The sequence below is a fragment of the Protobothrops mucrosquamatus genome, unplaced genomic scaffold (genome assembly GCF_001527695.2).
Source record: "Protobothrops mucrosquamatus isolate PMUCROS unplaced genomic scaffold, P.Mucros_1.0 scaffold275, whole genome shotgun sequence".
In the NCBI taxonomy this organism is placed as follows: Eukaryota; Metazoa; Chordata; class Lepidosauria; order Squamata; family Viperidae; genus Protobothrops; species Protobothrops mucrosquamatus.
Genome location: NW_015386619.1, coordinates 186,871 through 204,519, shown reverse-complemented (window position 1 = coordinate 204,519; position 17,649 = coordinate 186,871). Strand labels below are relative to the sequence as shown.

The window sequence follows — 17,649 nt, the reverse complement described above, 5'->3', positions numbered from 1 at the left end:
TTAACAGAGGGATAGAATCAAGATCACGTGAAGTGTTAATTCCACTTTACAATGCCTTGGTAAGGCCACACTTGGAATACTGCATCCAGTTTTGGTCACCGCGATGTAAAAAAGATGTTGAGACTTTGGAAAGAGTACAGAGAAGAGCAACAAAGATGATTAGGGGACTGGAGGCTAAAGCATATAAGGAACGGCTGCTAGAATTGGGTATGTCTAGTTTAATGAAGAGAAGGACGAGGGGGGACATGATAGCAGTGTTCCAATATCTCAGGGGTTGCCATAAAGAAGAGGGAGTCAAGCTATTTTCCAAAGCACCTGGAGGCAGGACAAGAAGCAATGGGTGGAAACTAATCAAGAAGAGAAGCAACCTAGAACTAAGGAGAAACTTCCTGACAGTGAGAACAATTAACCAGTGGAACAACCTGCCTCCAGAAGCGATGAATGCTCCAACACTGGAAGTTTTTAAGAAGAGACTGGACAGCCATTTGTCCGAAATGATATAGGGTTTCCTGCCTGAGCAGGGGGTTGGACTAGATGACCTTCAAGGTCCCTTCCAACTTTACTATTATTATTATTATTATTATAATTATTTATTGAATAAACCCCAAGTGCTTGGATTCACGCACGCTATATTATAACCCGGGTTTTACAAACCATAGTGGCTAAGAGTTCCCACACTACCACAATCCAAGCACCTGAACGATGACTTAGTGTCATTATCTGTTAACGACAGCAGTCTTTATCTGCTGTGTTTTTATAATGAATGATTTTAATGTTTTCAATGTCGCTATATTGTAAGCTGCCCAGGGTTGTTGGATACAAGATGGAAGGCAAATAAATATAATTAATTAATTAAATGTCTTTGCCAATCTGACCTTGCATGGAAGAGCTGCAAAGAGAGTGAGCTGTGATTTCAAAATCCACAGCTGAAAGGTGACTTTTGGCCAGGAATAAACAAAGTGGACTTTAGCAAGGGACTCCTACCTTGCTGAATTACATTGCATTCTGTTTATAGAGAATGATAAAGACTCCAAAAGAATGCTATTTGTTTCCTACTTTGAAAAAAACCTTGAGAGATTATGCATGAATCTCTTCTCTTTCACACCCACACACACACACACACACACAGCACCATCACCACCATTTTATTTCTGTGGCTGCTCTGTGAAATGCCATCAGCAAGATTAGCAAAAATGTTTAAAAACATGTCAGATAGATGTTGGAAGTGCAAACACAAGTCAGGTATTTATTACCATGTTTGGTGGACATGTGCCAAAGCAAAGAGTTATTGGAAAAATATATATACATGGCTAGAAAAGATGTTGGGAAAACATGTAGATTTTAAACCTGAACTTTTTTTATTAGATATAATGCCAGAAAAGACTGATAAACAAAACATATATTTGATTTTACATGTAACAACAGCGGCAAGAATTATATTTGCANAGAGGGAGTCAAGCTATTTTCCAAAGCGCCTGGAGGCAGGACAAGAAGCAACGGGTGGAAACTAATCAAGGAGAGAAGCAATCTAGAACTAAGGAGAAACTTCCTGACAGTGAGAACAATTAACCAGTGGAACAACCTGCCTCCAGAAGCGGTGAATGCTCCAACACTGGAAGTTTTTAAGAAGAGACTGGACAGCCATAGGGTTTCCTGCCTGAGCAGGGGGTTGGACTAGATGACCTTCAAGGTACCTTCCAACTTTACTATTATTATTATTATTATTATTTTCTTGGATAAAATTTATTTATATGTTCACTAAGAGTCAATATTGACTTGATGGCATCTTTCCCTGGTTTATACAGATATCAACATAAGTCATAATGTAATATGACTGTTTTGGGGTTTATTATGCTGTGTAATGCATCACAGAAAAGCTACTGCTTCTTGATTTATGAAGCCTGAGTAGTTTTAGTTTTGAATATTGCTGAACTTCATAATTAATCCCTGATTTGCTTTAATACTCTCTCCAAAATCTATATATTATTTGAAGCAAAGGAACAAAACAAATCAGGCTTTGATTAATTTGCTTTTCTGCCTGGCTAGTTTCAATAAACTAACAACCTTCATCTGTTACTCTGTTTTATCTTGATTTTTATGTTTTTTTAAAATAATTTTTAATATATTAACTTTTTTTAGCTGCCCAAAGTCACTTGTTTGTGAGATAGGTGGCTATATAAATTGGTTCAATAAATAAATATTTTTTTAAAAAATCCTGACATAGACCAGGTTCATATATTTTATGTTGGAAATGTGGGTTTGAAGGACTACTTTATCTGTGTATGTATATGAGATGCTCAGTTGTCTCCACTCATCCTGATTTTGATCTGGTTTGCCTTGATAAATGGATTTCAGCTGAAGCAGTTACATGATGGAGGGATCAAAAGAGCAGTTTTGCATCCTGCATCCTCTAGTTCAGCCCAGTTTTATGTACTAGTATAAAACTATGCCAACTGTAGATAATGTTATCAATCAACATTTCTTGTTCTAAAGCAGTGTTTCTCAACCTTGACAATTTTAAGGTATGTGGACTTCAACTCCCAGAATTCCACAGCCAGCAATGCTGGCTGTGGAATTCTGGGAGTTGAAGTCCACATGCCTTAAAATTGTCAAGGTTGAGAAACACTGTTCTAAAGCATAAAGCATTTGTGATGTTCAGTTAAAAAAAAACCCAGAAAGCCTTTATATAACATAATGCTTAGTGGAAAATAAGAGCAATTTTTACATGATTATTTTATAATCCAAAGTAAATTCTATCTTGCTCTCAACCTAGGTAATAGATTTTAGACAGGAGTTTTGCCACCAGTTCTCTAGAATTTTAGGAAAGGTTTCAAGGCACTTCTTTTTACATTGACCTTTTTATTATACAGATAGTCATTGATTTACAACCATTTGTTTAGTGACCATTCAAAGTGAAGCAGTCCTGGAAAAAATAACTTATGACCTTTTTTCACACTTACAACCATTGCAGCATCCCCCTGGTTACGTGATTAAAATTTGGTCAATTGGCAACTGGCATGTATTTATGACGGTTGCAGTGTCCCGGGGACATGTGCTCACCTGACAAGCAAAGTCAATGGGGAAGCCAGATTTACTTAACCACGTTACTAACTTAACAAATGCAGTGGTTCACTTAACAATTGTGGCAAGAAAGGCCTTAAAATGAGGCAGAGTTCACTTAGCAAGTTTCTTGCTTAGCAATGAAAATCTTGGAATATAGGGCTACCTATGTTCCAATTTAGGGCTCATTTTTAAAGGTAGGCATATTTTTTCTACACTGTCCTCATAGCTTCTTGCAGAAATCTTCATAATCTGGCATGCTTATACATGATAACCTGCTACTATACAATATTACAATTAGACTATGTAATTTTGTTTAGTTTATATTTAATTGTCTTTTCATTTTAGCTACCTTGTCATGCCATTTATGGGAACAGACTTAAGTAAAATAATGAAGCATGAGAAACTAACTGAAGATAGGATCCAGTTCCTGGTCTACCAGATGTTAAAGGGCCTAAAGGTTAGATCTTTCTCTTTCAATTGCTTTGTTGGCTTTTGTCATCATTCTCTCTTCTCATATCCTTTCCTATGATAAGTAGTAGTAAAGGCATCATGCTAGAAACCAGGAGACTGTGAGTTCTAGTCCTAACTGCCTTAGGTACATTGCCAGCCAGGTAACTCTGGATCTATTATTTTCAGCTCTGGGAAGGAGGTAATGCCAAACCACTTCAGAAAACCTTTTGTTACAAGAAAATTGCAGGGACAATCCTTACTCTGAAGGAATTTTGATTCTTACATTTTCATTGGTGAATCTTTTTCTTTGTGAGGATTTGAATTTTAAATCCTTTTAGGTTCATAAGCTCTGATTATTTGCACAAAACCCTTCTAGTTTCTCTGTTAGTTCTAAATTTAATTAATTTGAAGGTAAATTAATTTACTTATGAACTTTATTTGTACTGTGCAGAAAATGAGGAATTCTGGCAAATAAACAAAAATAAACTGCTTCATGACTTGTCTGAAGCTGGGGTTACAGTTTTTGGTCCTGAAATATCCAAGATGTGTAAGCTTCCTTTAAATCATGTTACAAAACTGTTTTGAAGATCCTGAATTACTTGGCAACAATCAGTTATTCTTCTAGATTTGGGCTTAATGGTAAATTATGTCTCCTTTTATTTGCAGAAGGAGGGAAGGGGAAAGGAAGGGAAGAATAGAGTAGGGATAGGGATGATGAATAGGGATAAAGTAGAGTGAAGTGGAATGGAATGAAATTTTGTGGTCAGGTTTAGGTTTTGCCACTGCTGAATTTACTGCAAACCAAGCAAGGAAAACAACTTTGGGTCTCATGTTGTACTCTAATTCTTTAAGCCAGAAAGTCATCTCAGTTGCAATGTGCAATCTGGCCCAGATGCAGGGAGAACTGGAAAGGCAGAAATGTTGTACCTGGTGTTTGCTGAGAAGCAACACCTGGCTGTTTTCATGTTTTTTTAAACTTCCTGTTAACATCAACCAGAAATGAAAACTATCTTTTTGAAAAAGAAATGGGACACTTGATGTTGTAGTACTGTCATGGCAGATTAATAATGATTTCATATATTTATTTGATTGATTTCCTACCTTTCCTCTACAAGTTTGAGGATACAGATAGGGAGCATTTATCCTCCCACAACAACAACCCCATGAGATATATTGAATTGCAATAGTGACTGATTCCAAATCACCCTGTGAGCTTTCATGGCTCAGGCAGGTCTTGAATCTGTGCCTTCCCAGTCCTAGTCCATCACATTCATCACTGCATTACAAAATCACCAGCAGAAATCATTGTTTTTCTCTGTTTCTTGTTAGCTTCTTCGGAAGCTTTGCTTATCTACAAATATTTCCATAATGATCCTTTCGTACTCTATATTTGTGTATATTTTCTTACACACAAAATACATTGTAGAAATGTGCAAACATAAGTGTTCATGCTAAAGTTTCAAATGTTTTTTTCCTGCTAATATTGTAGTAGGAAGAAGTGAAAGGCTAAGATTAAAATGGCTGAAGGCTCTAGTTTGGGAATCCCACATTGATGGCAACGCCATCTGTTGAAGTGAAACAAGGACAGAAATAGAACCAAGAAGAGCTATGGTGTAGAAAATCACCATCTGAGCTCTGTTTTGCAAATTCATTTTATCTGGAACTTTAGTGCTTGCAGGGAAGAAGGGCAGACATTTGGTCTTGAGCCATAATTCAAAAGACTGGTTTCCTACATATGTAGGTAAGGTAAATTGTTGGGCTGCAGCAAAGAGATAATCCTCCATTAACAGTGTTTGGTTTGATAGAAGAATTTTGAGTTTTCCATTCATATGTTTCTCAATCTAGATATCTGATTTCTGACAACTTAAAGATTGATTTCTAGGTTGTTGGATTGCAACTTCCATAAAACACAGCTAAAGTACAGTAGGTAGGGTCTTTTTGAGTTGAAAGACAAATTTTAATTTCAAAAGCTTTTCATGGACACTGACAAAATGGCTGTTCCCTGTGAACTCTTGCCATTCGTGTAACAAATGTTATAGTGAGGGCATTCAGGTCACAAAATAGCATTTATGAAAAGGCAAACAGATGAGGCTGTTCTGTGTCTCATATTCTAATCTTGCAAGATGCTCATTATTGGCCCAGATTACCTTTATCCATTAACAAGATGGGTATTCATGCAAAGTGCACCATTGAAGACTCCAAACATTTTTGATTCCTAAGAACTATAAAGAGGTTGTGTGGGGCCCTGAGGCATATCTATAAATATAGACAAAACTATAGCCTGATGTTTTACTTAGCAGAAGACCTTTTTTAAAATAAAAAAACGAAAGTCAAATCAGGATGAGAATGACTACTTACACCACAATGGTTCCCCATGGATTGTTTTTGCCATTACTCTGAAAAGCTTTGGAACAAAAAAAACATATTTCATCGATAGCAAATGAGTAATGTGTTTTTTGTTTCTTTCCACAGTATATCCATTCATCTGGCATAATTCATAGAGTAAGTAAAACTCTTCAGGCTTTTCTTTTTGATAGGTTTATATATTCTTGTAGAAAGATTCTCTTCAATCATATATCCATATATAATGCTTGGAATTTTTATCCTGAAATTTTATACTGAAATATACAAAGAAAGATAACGTTTATTGCACAATTTTAATTATTGATACCTACAAGGCTTCATTGAAAAAGTCTTTGCTGTTTTAATGAGTACTTGATAATGTATTCCTTGGGCTCTTTGATGTACTATTTGCAAAATTACAGCTTAAATGCAAATTAAACTCTATCCTTCAGGAATTATTACAATAATCATTTCCAATTCAATATAAACGTGATGAATAGTACAGGTTTCTTTTGTGATTGATTAAAAGGAGATCAGGATGTTTGCATGCATGTAATATTTTCATTTTGCTCAGTGGAAATGTTATAGTTCTATATGTACACACATGTTTGACTTTGGAATTTTTTTAATACTATTGCTTGCTTCCTTGGCTTCTGTAATTTATTTTTCAGTCACTGCCAGAGAAGCTTCTGGCTGAGTATTGGTCCCTATGTTCATATTTGGCAACACATCAATCCATTTGCATTCTGGGCCATTGTTTGTCTTGAACAACTAAAAAAAAATGCCTGCCTTTGAAATAAATACTTCCAACTACAAATAAATTTAGTTTTAGATTTCTTGTTTTAAACATCTTCATAGGATTTAAAACCTGGAAACCTAGCGGTTAATGAAGACTGTGAGTTGAAGGTAAGAAACTGAATGCTCTAGTTGTTTTTTCAGAAGTAAATACTGGGGAATCTGGAAGTATGTCAGATATAACTAATGCGAAAAGCATTTTAAAAATGAGAACAGGTTACAGTCTGTAGCACTATTGTGTGAAGTAATAGACTGTTAATGTCTGTGTGCCTGGATTAACTCCAGATTTCCTGACTAAGGGTAGACTCTGCGACATTGCACATGTATGTAAGGATGATTGCTTATAAAAGAAGTTTGTTATCATTTTTCCAGAAGCTTAAGCTTGAATGTTTTACATAGATAATTATTGGATTTCATCCTGTTATTTGTAAGAAGACAGCAGAATCAGGTCTTTGTCTTTTACAAAAGGTATCTTTAATTAAGCTGTGGAAAATAAGATACAAGCTGGAAACATAGCATGCTCTCCTAGATTGGGGTAATAGGAATACAATGCTGAGTAGACACCCTAGGGCTTTTCACTTTGTAAGGCTTTCATTTAGACAATTGAGCATCTTAATAAAGGCTCTGTTGATGGGGTTCATGTAAAAAGCTTCAAAAAATTAAATTATTTTTGAGTTAATGTGGATTGACTGAAGCTACAAGCAGTTAGTTCAGTATGACCTTCAGTTTGGGGTATATGTAACAACCATAGCTGGTTACTGAGTTCAGGATTTGTATGAATTTATGGCAAAGAAGACAATCTTTCTAACAAGCAGTAATCCATAGGAGAGCACATTAACACAACATAGATTGCTTACGTTTTGTTAGAGCATCGTGTCTGTGTTTAAACAGATACACTGTTTTTAAAAAAATTTCCAACAGAAAAAGAGGAATTAAACAGAGGGTTAGATGTAAAGTATTTTCATGGAAATGCAGCAAAATCCTCTGAAAACATGCAAAGCTTCTTACCTGCCAGCTGTTAAATTGCAACTTTAATATAAGAAAGCAATTACAGGTAGTCCACAACTTATGATCAGTTATTTAATGACTGTTCAGTCATTACAGGCTTGAAATGGGTGCTTTAGAGATCATAAAGTGCTTCCTGTTGTAATAAAATCTCACGCTTCTTTCCCATCACATGACTACATTTTTAGCACTTAGCAGCCTGTTCTCATTTACAACCAATTGCCAAATGTCCTGCAATCATGTGATTGCAGTTTATAATTTTCTCTCCCAGTTTTGCCAGTGCTGGGAAGCACCCAGCCTAGCAGGGAGAAGAAATCAAGCTCAGAGCTAGCCTGGAGTCACAGTACAACCACAAAAGGGTCAACCCTCCCTAAGTTCCTTGGAGCCTTATCTACTGGGTTCCAAGATTAGACTGCTAGACTGAGGAGATTCCTGTATTATAGACAGAACATAATAAAGTAGTTAACTCAAACTCTGCATGTGTGTGTCTGGTTGGGTGTGCCTAACACCCAGAAAGTCAATTGGGGAGTCAGCAGAGAAGTTTGAAATGGAGGGGATGTTGGATTTCATCCATTGCCCTAGTGTAGCAGCCCCCAATCTTTTGGGCACCATGGACCTGTTCCATGTAGAAAGATTTTTCCACAGACTGGAGGGGTGTGTGGTTTTGTATGCTGCCTGCAGATGGGGCTTCGCTTGTTTGCGCGGACCGGTTGTTGGCATGCCACGGACCGGTGCCAGTCCACGGACTGGGGGTTGGGGATCCCTGCCCTAGTAAGCAGAGGGACTTTCCCCTCTATGCAGGGAGGAAAAATCCATCCACACACTGGAGGAATGGTCCTCAAATCTGGCAAAAACACTGACAAAACCTAGCATTCTCGTGATCGTTCTCCCTGGCTTGGACCCTCTCCTCTCTTCACCATGTCCTGGAAGCCCAGGCTCCAGCAGTCTGCTTAATGACCCACACCATTGCTTAACAACTGCAAGAGGGAGAGGCAGGATTGCAGTCGGTGAACAAAGTGGTCCCATGGTATCTCAATCAACAAGATTTCAGGTCCAATTGTGGTTATAAGTGGAGGATTACCTGTTAAGTGCTTTATTTCAGTTTTTTAAATCATAACAATTTAATTTAAAAAATTGCATTGAATTGGTTCCACATTTTGGTACATGCAGTAATGAATAGTGAGATTGATTTTCAAATTGTATTTCCATCAACTTTGGGCATAGTATCCCTGAACCCTATGTAATGCTTGGAGCTGGAGGTCTTTGACACTTTGCATGGCATTTTGGAGTAGCTGATAATGGGGGGGGGATCTGTTTCTGCCAGCTGCATTGTTACGGCCTAAAAAGTAAGCTCAAAGCTTTCTCAGTAGCTGTGAATATATGAATAATAAGCCAAATTCATGTGGTTTTAGTTTTGCTGCCTTTATGATTATATAATGTAAAAAATAATTCCTGTGAACTGAGATTTCCACCTACTACTATCAGGAAAAATGTAATATATAGAACTTGCGTTTATGATGATTGAATAAATAGCATGTAATGAATAGGGCTTTGAGATTCTTGTCCTTGCAAAAATGCTATTTAATATGAACAAAGCTACAAAATCCAAATAACCATTTGCATTCCTCTAAAATAAGGGCATCATTTCATTGCAATCAATTATTTGGATAATGTTGTAAGTTGAATGAAGGTAATGAGAAAATATATGGATATGAGAAATGTATTTTAGCAATGAGACAGAAATGTAATGTAGCCTGTTAGGGATCTCTAACTATTTTCAAGGGAATAGGTTTACATTTTTAGGAAGAGGCCATTGAATTAATAGGATTTAAGAATGATAAATATATTACTAGATATTTTCCAACATGAACAAATCTCATTCCAATTCAAGGTGTTTATGACATTCCAGAAATGAAAATGGATTATATTTTGTTCCTCTAAAACAGATTTTAGATTTTGGGCTGGCAAGACATACAGATAGTGAGATGACTGGCTATGTGGTTACTAGGTGGTATCGAGCCCCAGAAGTTATACTTAATTGGATGCATTATACACAAACAGGTAATTTTTGTATTTGCTAGAAACTGTTTTTCTGTGCTGGGGTTTCTGAAACCACTGATTTCATCACTTCTATTGCGAAAGAGCGGCAGCTTTACAAAAACTATCTTGTAATCTCCTCATAGACTAACTGAAAAAGTCTGTTGTTTTATTTGCAGAGACATTGAATAAAATTGCAAAGAATTGAACCACAGGTAGTGTAGCTGTTTGCATATTAATTTCCATAACGTTTCTAGAGGGAAACATCTTAGTTCTAGTCATCTGCAGAACAGGTTTCTGAAATTCTTGGGTTTCAAGGCTTTGCCATTTCTGCAATGTTTGACTTCACTTGTCTGGTTTACGTATTCAGTGATTCTTAACAGTGGCCCCTTACTGTGGGGACTTGGAAGCTGAGTAGCCATATGTAGCTCCTGAAAATTCTGCCTGCAAGTAGTCTTTGCTTACCAATCAATCATTTGTTGATCAACCATTTGAAGGTAGAGTAGCGCTGTCAAAGGAGAGTTACAACCAATTCTCAAAGTTTTTGCCAGCACCTTCGCTCTCACGTGATTTGCAACCTGGGCACCTGGCAACTGGCTTGTAGTACAATGGTTGCAGTGTTCTGCAGTCACATGATTGCCATTTGCAACCTTCCTTGCCGTCTTCCCACAAGCAAAGTTCCATAAGCAAAATCTCAGTCTCTCTCATCCTGGAGTAGCCACCCCAAACCTCACCTAACCTTCACAAACCATCACATACCCTGCAGCTCCAATTACCATAATTAAATGAAGATTACCTGTATTGCCTTTCATGCTTCTATTCCTATGTCAGATACAAGTATCATCATTGTGATTACATAGGATCTCTCCCACAATTTCCTCGTCTTCCTCTTTCTCCAAATGCTATCCTGAAGACTTAGACCAACAATTATTTTCTCTGTGCCAATTTTAAGTATTAATTACTACTGATTGCATTTCTGACAAGGGAAGCTGGTACTTCCAGAAAACTCATTTCACAATAATAAGCCAACCATGTTATTTTTATTTTTTTTAAAATAATAGCCTACTGATTCATAGAACTCACTGGACCTGATTATTTTTTTCAGTGTAACACAAGATTTATGAGCGGATAAAATGGAAATGAGACTATATCAAGCTGAGCTCCTTACATGAAAATTTAAAATGTAATAAAGAGCTGGCACAACAGACAGCTTTAATTCGGATCATACCTAGCTGCTTCATCAATGCTAAAGAACAGAAACTTTGAAAGAAAGAAGATGCCTGTAGATCAGACCATCAAGATTCTAAAAAGCATTCATTGAACTATTGAAATTGCAGAAATAGAATACATATTTTCGGTTACAAATCACAAAACACTGGTTTTGTGTTGTTGCTTTCTTTTTAAAGGTTTTGTGGTTGATTGATGAGCTGAATTTAGATGCTGCTCACACCAATTTAATGGGTGCATTTTCTGTATTTCAGTGGATATCTGGTCAGTGGGGTGTATAATGGCTGAGATGGTGACAGGAAGGCCCCTTTTCAAGGGCAATGATCGTATCCTTTCTTGATTAATGCTTCACATTAAGTTGGAGAAATATGCAAAAACTCAGGTATCAAAGTAAGTCACTTTGTAGTCACTTCAAGTGAAAAATGATCAGTTGAGCTACTTATTTGCAAACATCAAGCCAGATTTAGAGATCCATAGCTTTGCCAGAAAGTTGTGAGATTAATAGTTTGTCCCACCTCATAGCAATAGTGATAGCATTTAGGCTTATATCAACCCATAGCACTTTACAGCACTCTCTGGGCAGTTTGCAATGAAGAAACATTATTTACACGTTGCACCCAACAATCTGGGTCCTCTTTTTACCGATCTTGGAAGGATGGAAGGCTCTAGCCATGTCAGGATCGAACTTCAGGCTGTGGCAGAGTTTGCCTGCAATACTGCATTTTAACTACTGCTCCATCAGGACTCTATTATAATTAAATTAAATATAATTAAATGCTGGTTGAATGTCACATTTTTGGCTCCAACATTTGGCATATGGGTTGCATTTTAGTTTATTTTATATGTGTTGATGCAGTTTATGTCAATGGGCATTTTTAGAGGCTCAAAATGAGTTATGAAAAATCAGTGTTTAAAGACAAACATAGCTTTCTGTCTTCAACATTTGGAAGACAAGGTCATTGATTCTAGTTTAACAAAGAAAGAAAGCTGAAATTTTAATGTAGTTATTGTAAGGTCCTGCCTCAGTTATTACTCCCAAGAAAGCAGAACTCTTGAAACAGGCATTGTTTCAAACAGGAACTTTTATTGAGAGTCAGTGAAAGCAGAAAGGCAAAGCAAGATCTGAGGAAGTCCCACGTAAATTGTTACATTAAGGTTTTCCTTGACAACCCCCCTCAGTGTCCAACCTTTCAGCGCTCTTCCAGCCAATCTATAGGTGTGAAGTTGTTATGGGAACCGGAATGATAAGGGATGGTTCCCAGGCCCTGTGTCTTCTTTTTACAATAGCTCAGAGATAAGGCAGATGGCTCCGGGCACATTCTTCCCCTTCTTCACACCCAAAGCGATACATCAAAACGTAGAGAGAACAAAGTAAAGGAAATACATCCGTGAGTCCCCCTCCCGTCAGAATGGCAGAGCGCCGAAAATATGATTATGAACGGGTCCTGACAGTTATAAAAGCTTTTACAAATTGTTAGCTTGAGAACACACAAAGAAATGACCAAAAATAGTTGTTAATTCCTAACCAACTGCCACTAGTTGTGAAAAAATACATGAAGTATATATATTATATGGTTTGATTTCAAAAGTAAGAAAATCAGATCAATTATATCATTTTTAATGACATGCTGACTGAATATTTGATTCCTGACTTTGACATTCAGATCTGGACCAGCTTACAGAAATTATGAAAGTTACAGGCACACCAACTCAGGATTTTGTTCAGAAACTACAAAGCCAAGATGTAAGTTGCTGCTTTTGCAAAATTTACATGAGCAGGTTCAGAAATAGATGGTTCTGTGGTACTTAAATGTACTGGTGCTATTTTGATATTTTCTTTTAACACGGCATAGAAAACAGCAAACCAAGGAAATCTGGTTAGAAACTATTAGAAACTTGTTTTAGTTGGGTTTTTTTTCATACACTTTTTTATTCACAGTCATCAGTACCCCATTAATATAAATCATGTGTGTCAAACTTGATCGTGTCACGTGAGCTGGGGTGGGTGTGGCTTGTGCATGATGCATCCGGCCCATGGGCCGCCAGTTTGACACCCCTGATATAAATGATTGCTATCTTAAAATCTATATATTGTTAAGAAATTTTATGTGGTTCTAATTTTTAAAAAGAAATATTTCAGGCAACTTCTGTTTGAAACTTTACTTATTGTGATTCTTTTACCCTTCAGATGTTGCTAAACTTCCCTTTTCCATGTTAGATATGCTTGATGTAAGAACAAATTGTCACATGATCACAAGAATATGATCTGAAATCAAGAAAGAGATAGGTGGAAACTGTTTATCCTAACCAATAGAATGAGATGGAGACTTCTGACATCACTTCTGATGAGATGGACAGCTATATAAATTTGATTAATAAAAATTATAAATCACACAGACAAAAATAAGAGGTGCAAGAATGTAAAACTTGACTTACATTGTATATAGGTAATCCTTGATTTATGACCACAATTGAATCCAGAATTTCTGTTGCTAAGCAGTTGTTAAGTGAGTCACACTCAATTTTGCAAACTTTTTGTTAAGCAAATCACTTGTAGTTGTTAAAATAATAACCCAGGTATTAAGCAAATCTGGCCTCCCACATTAACTTTGCTTGTTGGAAGCTGGCCGGGAAAGTTGCAGATGGCAACCACATGACCCCAGGTACTGCAACTGTCATAGATACATGCCAGTTGCTAAGGCCCAAATTTTGATAAAGTGACCATGGCGATGTTGCGATGTTGTAAGTGTAAGGATTGGTTGTAAGTCACTTTTTCCAGTGCCATTGTAACTTCAAACGTTCACTAAACGAATCGTTGTAAGTCGAGAACCACCTGTACATAGCACTTCCCTTTGTAGTGGCCTTATAAGCTTTTCTGTAGTAAGCTCATCAGAAGCTCTAATATTCTTGAAAGACAGGTAATGTGTTTCAGTTATGTTTGCCAAGAGAACCTTGAACATGGGGGATCAACAATTTCTGCCCAATTTTAATTCATTTATTATAGCCAGTTCAGAATATAACATAGGAACTGACTTTATGTGTATATAGATTTATGTAGGGGATGCTGTGACTCAGCGGTTAAAAACTCTGAACTTGTCTGAAAGCTGACAGCCTGGATTTCAGATCTGAGCGCCATGCCCATCTAGCAGTTCAAAAGCATGCAAAACGTAAATAGATAAATAGGTACCACTTCTGTGGGAAGATAACAGCATTCTGTGTTCCTCAGTGTATAGTCATGCTGGCCACATGACCACGGAAGCATCTTCGGACAATGCTGGCTCCCTTGGCTAAGAAACAGAAATAAGCACGGCCCCCTAGAATTGGACATGACTGGAAAGGGGAAACCTTTACCTTTATGTGTATATGTACATGTATACACACACACACACACACACATACATTTCCAAGATTTATGATTTGCCTGCATCTGTGGTCTGAGAAACTAAAATCAAATTATCTTAAACTATAGAAATTATTGAAAGTATGCAAATTGTATATGAATTAATTTAGGATCTTCAGATCCAAAGTGAACTCATATGTAATGAGTTGTATTCCACAAGTGCATTTTTTCCCATATATTCACTAGGAATGAAATCCAGTTTGATGGCATCTAATTTATTTTTCTTTGTTTCTTTTCCTGAATCAATAACAATTCATATCCAATAATCTTTGTGTCTGTTTATTTTAAGGCAAAAAATTATATCAAAAACCTTCCACAAGTACAGAAAAAAGATTTTGCTGCCATTTTGAAAAATGTAAACCCTTTAGGTAAGTTAAATAATGATGGATGTAGTATATTAGAAAATTATGTGATATCAAGATAGTAAACAGGTTGAGTTATCTTCTATCCTACATAAAAAAAAAACTTTCAAAATTTTTTTTGTGCCCTGTGAAAATTTCATTGTAGAATTATTTTCTCAATAATTTCTTCATAAATGTCAGATTATCTGGCTAATAAAGGTAAGCTTTTCCTGCTAGATATACTTTATTATAAATTACAGTTCTTTGAGCTTCTGGTCTTTGAACAACTACATGACCTCTAGAAGATGCAGAATTTACACAAAATATTAAGTACATGCTTGATCTATTTCCAGAGAGTTTGTCCTTAAATCTCCTTTCTAATTTGTTGATCCAGCTGTAAACTTGTTGGAAAAGATGCTGGTGTTAGACCCAGAGAAGAGAATAACAGCAAGTGACGCTTTGGCACATTCTTATTTCGAAACCATTCATGATCCCGAAGAGGAAAACAAAGCAGAGAAATATGATGACACTTTTGACAACATGGATCTGCCCCTGGATGAATGGAAGTGTATGTTTGGAATTGTTGTGTTGAATAGCAGTCTTCTAATGAAGATGAGATTGGTGTAGGAAATCTTATCTATATTCTACAAATAGATTTTTATACATTTTAATTAAAATATAATTCAGGGGAACTGAGGAATCTGCTGCATTAAATGAGACTCAGAAATACTTCTTTGTCCTTGCTGTTCCATTCTGTCTCTTTGACCTATATTATTTCCTCTTTTCTAATTAACATTCTAAACTCTTAGACAAATGTCTTTCCTAGGCTCAGTTCTACAAAGGACTTGAATATACATAGATGGGCAAGAAATGAGTGAACAGCAAGGAGAAATATAAATAGCTGTGAAAACTTCTATAAGCAGAAATGGCATGGTATAAATTTAATAGTAATTATTAAAACTGCCCTTATCATGAGGGAAAAAATATTCTTTGCTGACAGCATTCTGTAAATTTCGCATTACAAAAATTAATTGGGGAGTTTTTTTCTGTCCCAATGTGTTTTAATCAGAGACGCATGCTCATTAAGATGGCTAAATTCTTTTCAATCTTACAGGGCTATGTGTGCAAGCAATATACTGATGATATTGGTTAATAGACTTATTAACACAATTATAAGATCTCAGGAAAAGATAAACAATTTTCGTGAACAAGTCTGACATGTTTGCCTACACCAAGCTGCAGATCACTTTCCTCCTTCTCCCAAGTCTGGATTACTGCACCATCTTAATAAATTTTGCTTTAAAAAAAAATGTTTTCCTGAATCTAACGTGAATATTTTTGTGTTTAACTTTTTCAGGTATCACGTATAAAGAAGTTGTAAACTTTAAGCCACTTCAGTTGTCCGAGTCAAAAGAAACAGTAGTATAACCTCAAGTTGTGTGTTTGTTTAAAAACTGAGTAAATAAAAGAGACTGTAAATGTTATGTAAATGTATATGTATATATGTATATAATTATATAAATCTTTTATAAATAAATGAGATGTAATCATTTTAATATGAATTTTGAAGCCATTGGGCTCAAAAGTTTTTATATCGTAAATTACAGCAGTCCCTCTGTAATTAGTCCTATTATAAGAGAAACAAAACTTTTTTTCCTAAGATGGATCATCTCTATTATGATATTTTTCAAGGTATGCTTCAATTACAGGTAGTACTCGACTTACGACCACAATTAGGATCAGAATTTCCATCATAAATCATTGTGATTGTAAGTTAAATCAAACCTGATTTTATGATAATTTTTACAGCCATCATTAAGTGAATCAACACAATTGTTAAGTGAATCACACGATCAGTAAGCAAATCCACATTTCTCAATGGACATTTTTTGCCTGAAATTGGCAAACACAAATTGTGATCACGTGACTGCAGGGTGTTGCAGTTGGTCGTAAATGTGAGCCAATTGTGCAGGGATGGTGCAACAGTCATAAGTGAAAGTACAGATTGTAAATTGCTTTTTCCAAGGTTGTTGTAACTTTGAACCATCATTAAATGGTCATAAGTTGAGGACTGCCTGTATTTAACATATACTGGGTCCATGCACACTTATTGAGAACCAGTTACCTACATTTTAAATATTTGGAAGCTAGTGCCTTTATAAATGAGATTATATGATTATGTGAATGTTTCATTCTGCCTCATGACCACCTCTAGATTCTGCAGTCCCTTCTCTTCCTCCTAGTTTATAGTTTCCATTTGAAAACTATAGCAGTTTCCTTCACTGTGTGCTCTCAGCCAATTAGAAGATAACTCATAATGTGCGTATTGAGCATCAGTTTCTTAGAATCGCAGCTAGCAATATGGACCCTATGAAAATGGGAAATTTACATTCGAGTTCCTGAATCTTACGATGGCCCAAAGCTCCTCAACCAGCTCATCAAACAGAGATTATCTGAAATATTATAATCTAATTACCAAACAATTACTGAGCATGTTTATACTAGAGATCTTTTGCAGATCTTTTTCTAAAATGGAACTTTACATACTATACTTAATTTCAAGGGAAAACATTGGGTGGTCAGTTTTGTTTAGTCAGTCTAAAAAGAAGTACATGACAAGTGAAGAAAGACAAGACAACATAAGGTTTCCTTCAGCATTCTTGGAAATGCAAGCATGGAGTAGAGTGTATGTGTATGTTTGTACACATGTTCATATGCACTGAAAGTCAGATTAGATGACATTTTGCTTAAATCAGATTCTCTAGTTCAGTGCTTCCTGTTGTGACTGACAAGGGTAATCCAAAGGTTTAACCTCATAATACTTCCTAGGTGTGTTGCTTGAAATTTGATAAACTGCCTCTAATTAAAACGGGGACATTTTTACGTGCAAAACGTACAATGTTTCTTTCCTGTCATCTCTGTGTGCTGAATTTTATCTAAATTCACTGCTTTCTTTTTGCATATTTGTTTTACTATGCAGGGTTCTTT

The 17,649-nt window shown here is 36.2% G+C and overlaps 1 protein-coding gene across 1 annotated transcript in view; it reads left to right on the top strand.

Moving 5' to 3' along the window:
- MAPK12 (mitogen-activated protein kinase 12) overlaps positions 1–16,161 on the top strand; it is a 26,894-nt gene extending 10,733 nt beyond the window's left edge. The window contains exons 4-12 of the mRNA XM_015814675.1: positions 3,409–3,520; positions 5,986–6,015; positions 6,715–6,762; positions 9,603–9,717; positions 11,175–11,246; positions 12,585–12,664; positions 14,610–14,688; positions 15,056–15,229; positions 16,019–16,161. Coding sequence (XP_015670161.1) covers positions 3,409–3,520; positions 5,986–6,015; positions 6,715–6,762; positions 9,603–9,717; positions 11,175–11,246; positions 12,585–12,664; positions 14,610–14,688; positions 15,056–15,229; positions 16,019–16,089 — 781 coding nt within the window. The 3' untranslated portion in view covers positions 16,090–16,161. The remainder of the gene's footprint in view (positions 1–3,408; positions 3,521–5,985; positions 6,016–6,714; positions 6,763–9,602; positions 9,718–11,174; positions 11,247–12,584; positions 12,665–14,609; positions 14,689–15,055; positions 15,230–16,018) is intronic.
- Positions 16,162–17,649: the final 1,488 nt, after the last annotated feature.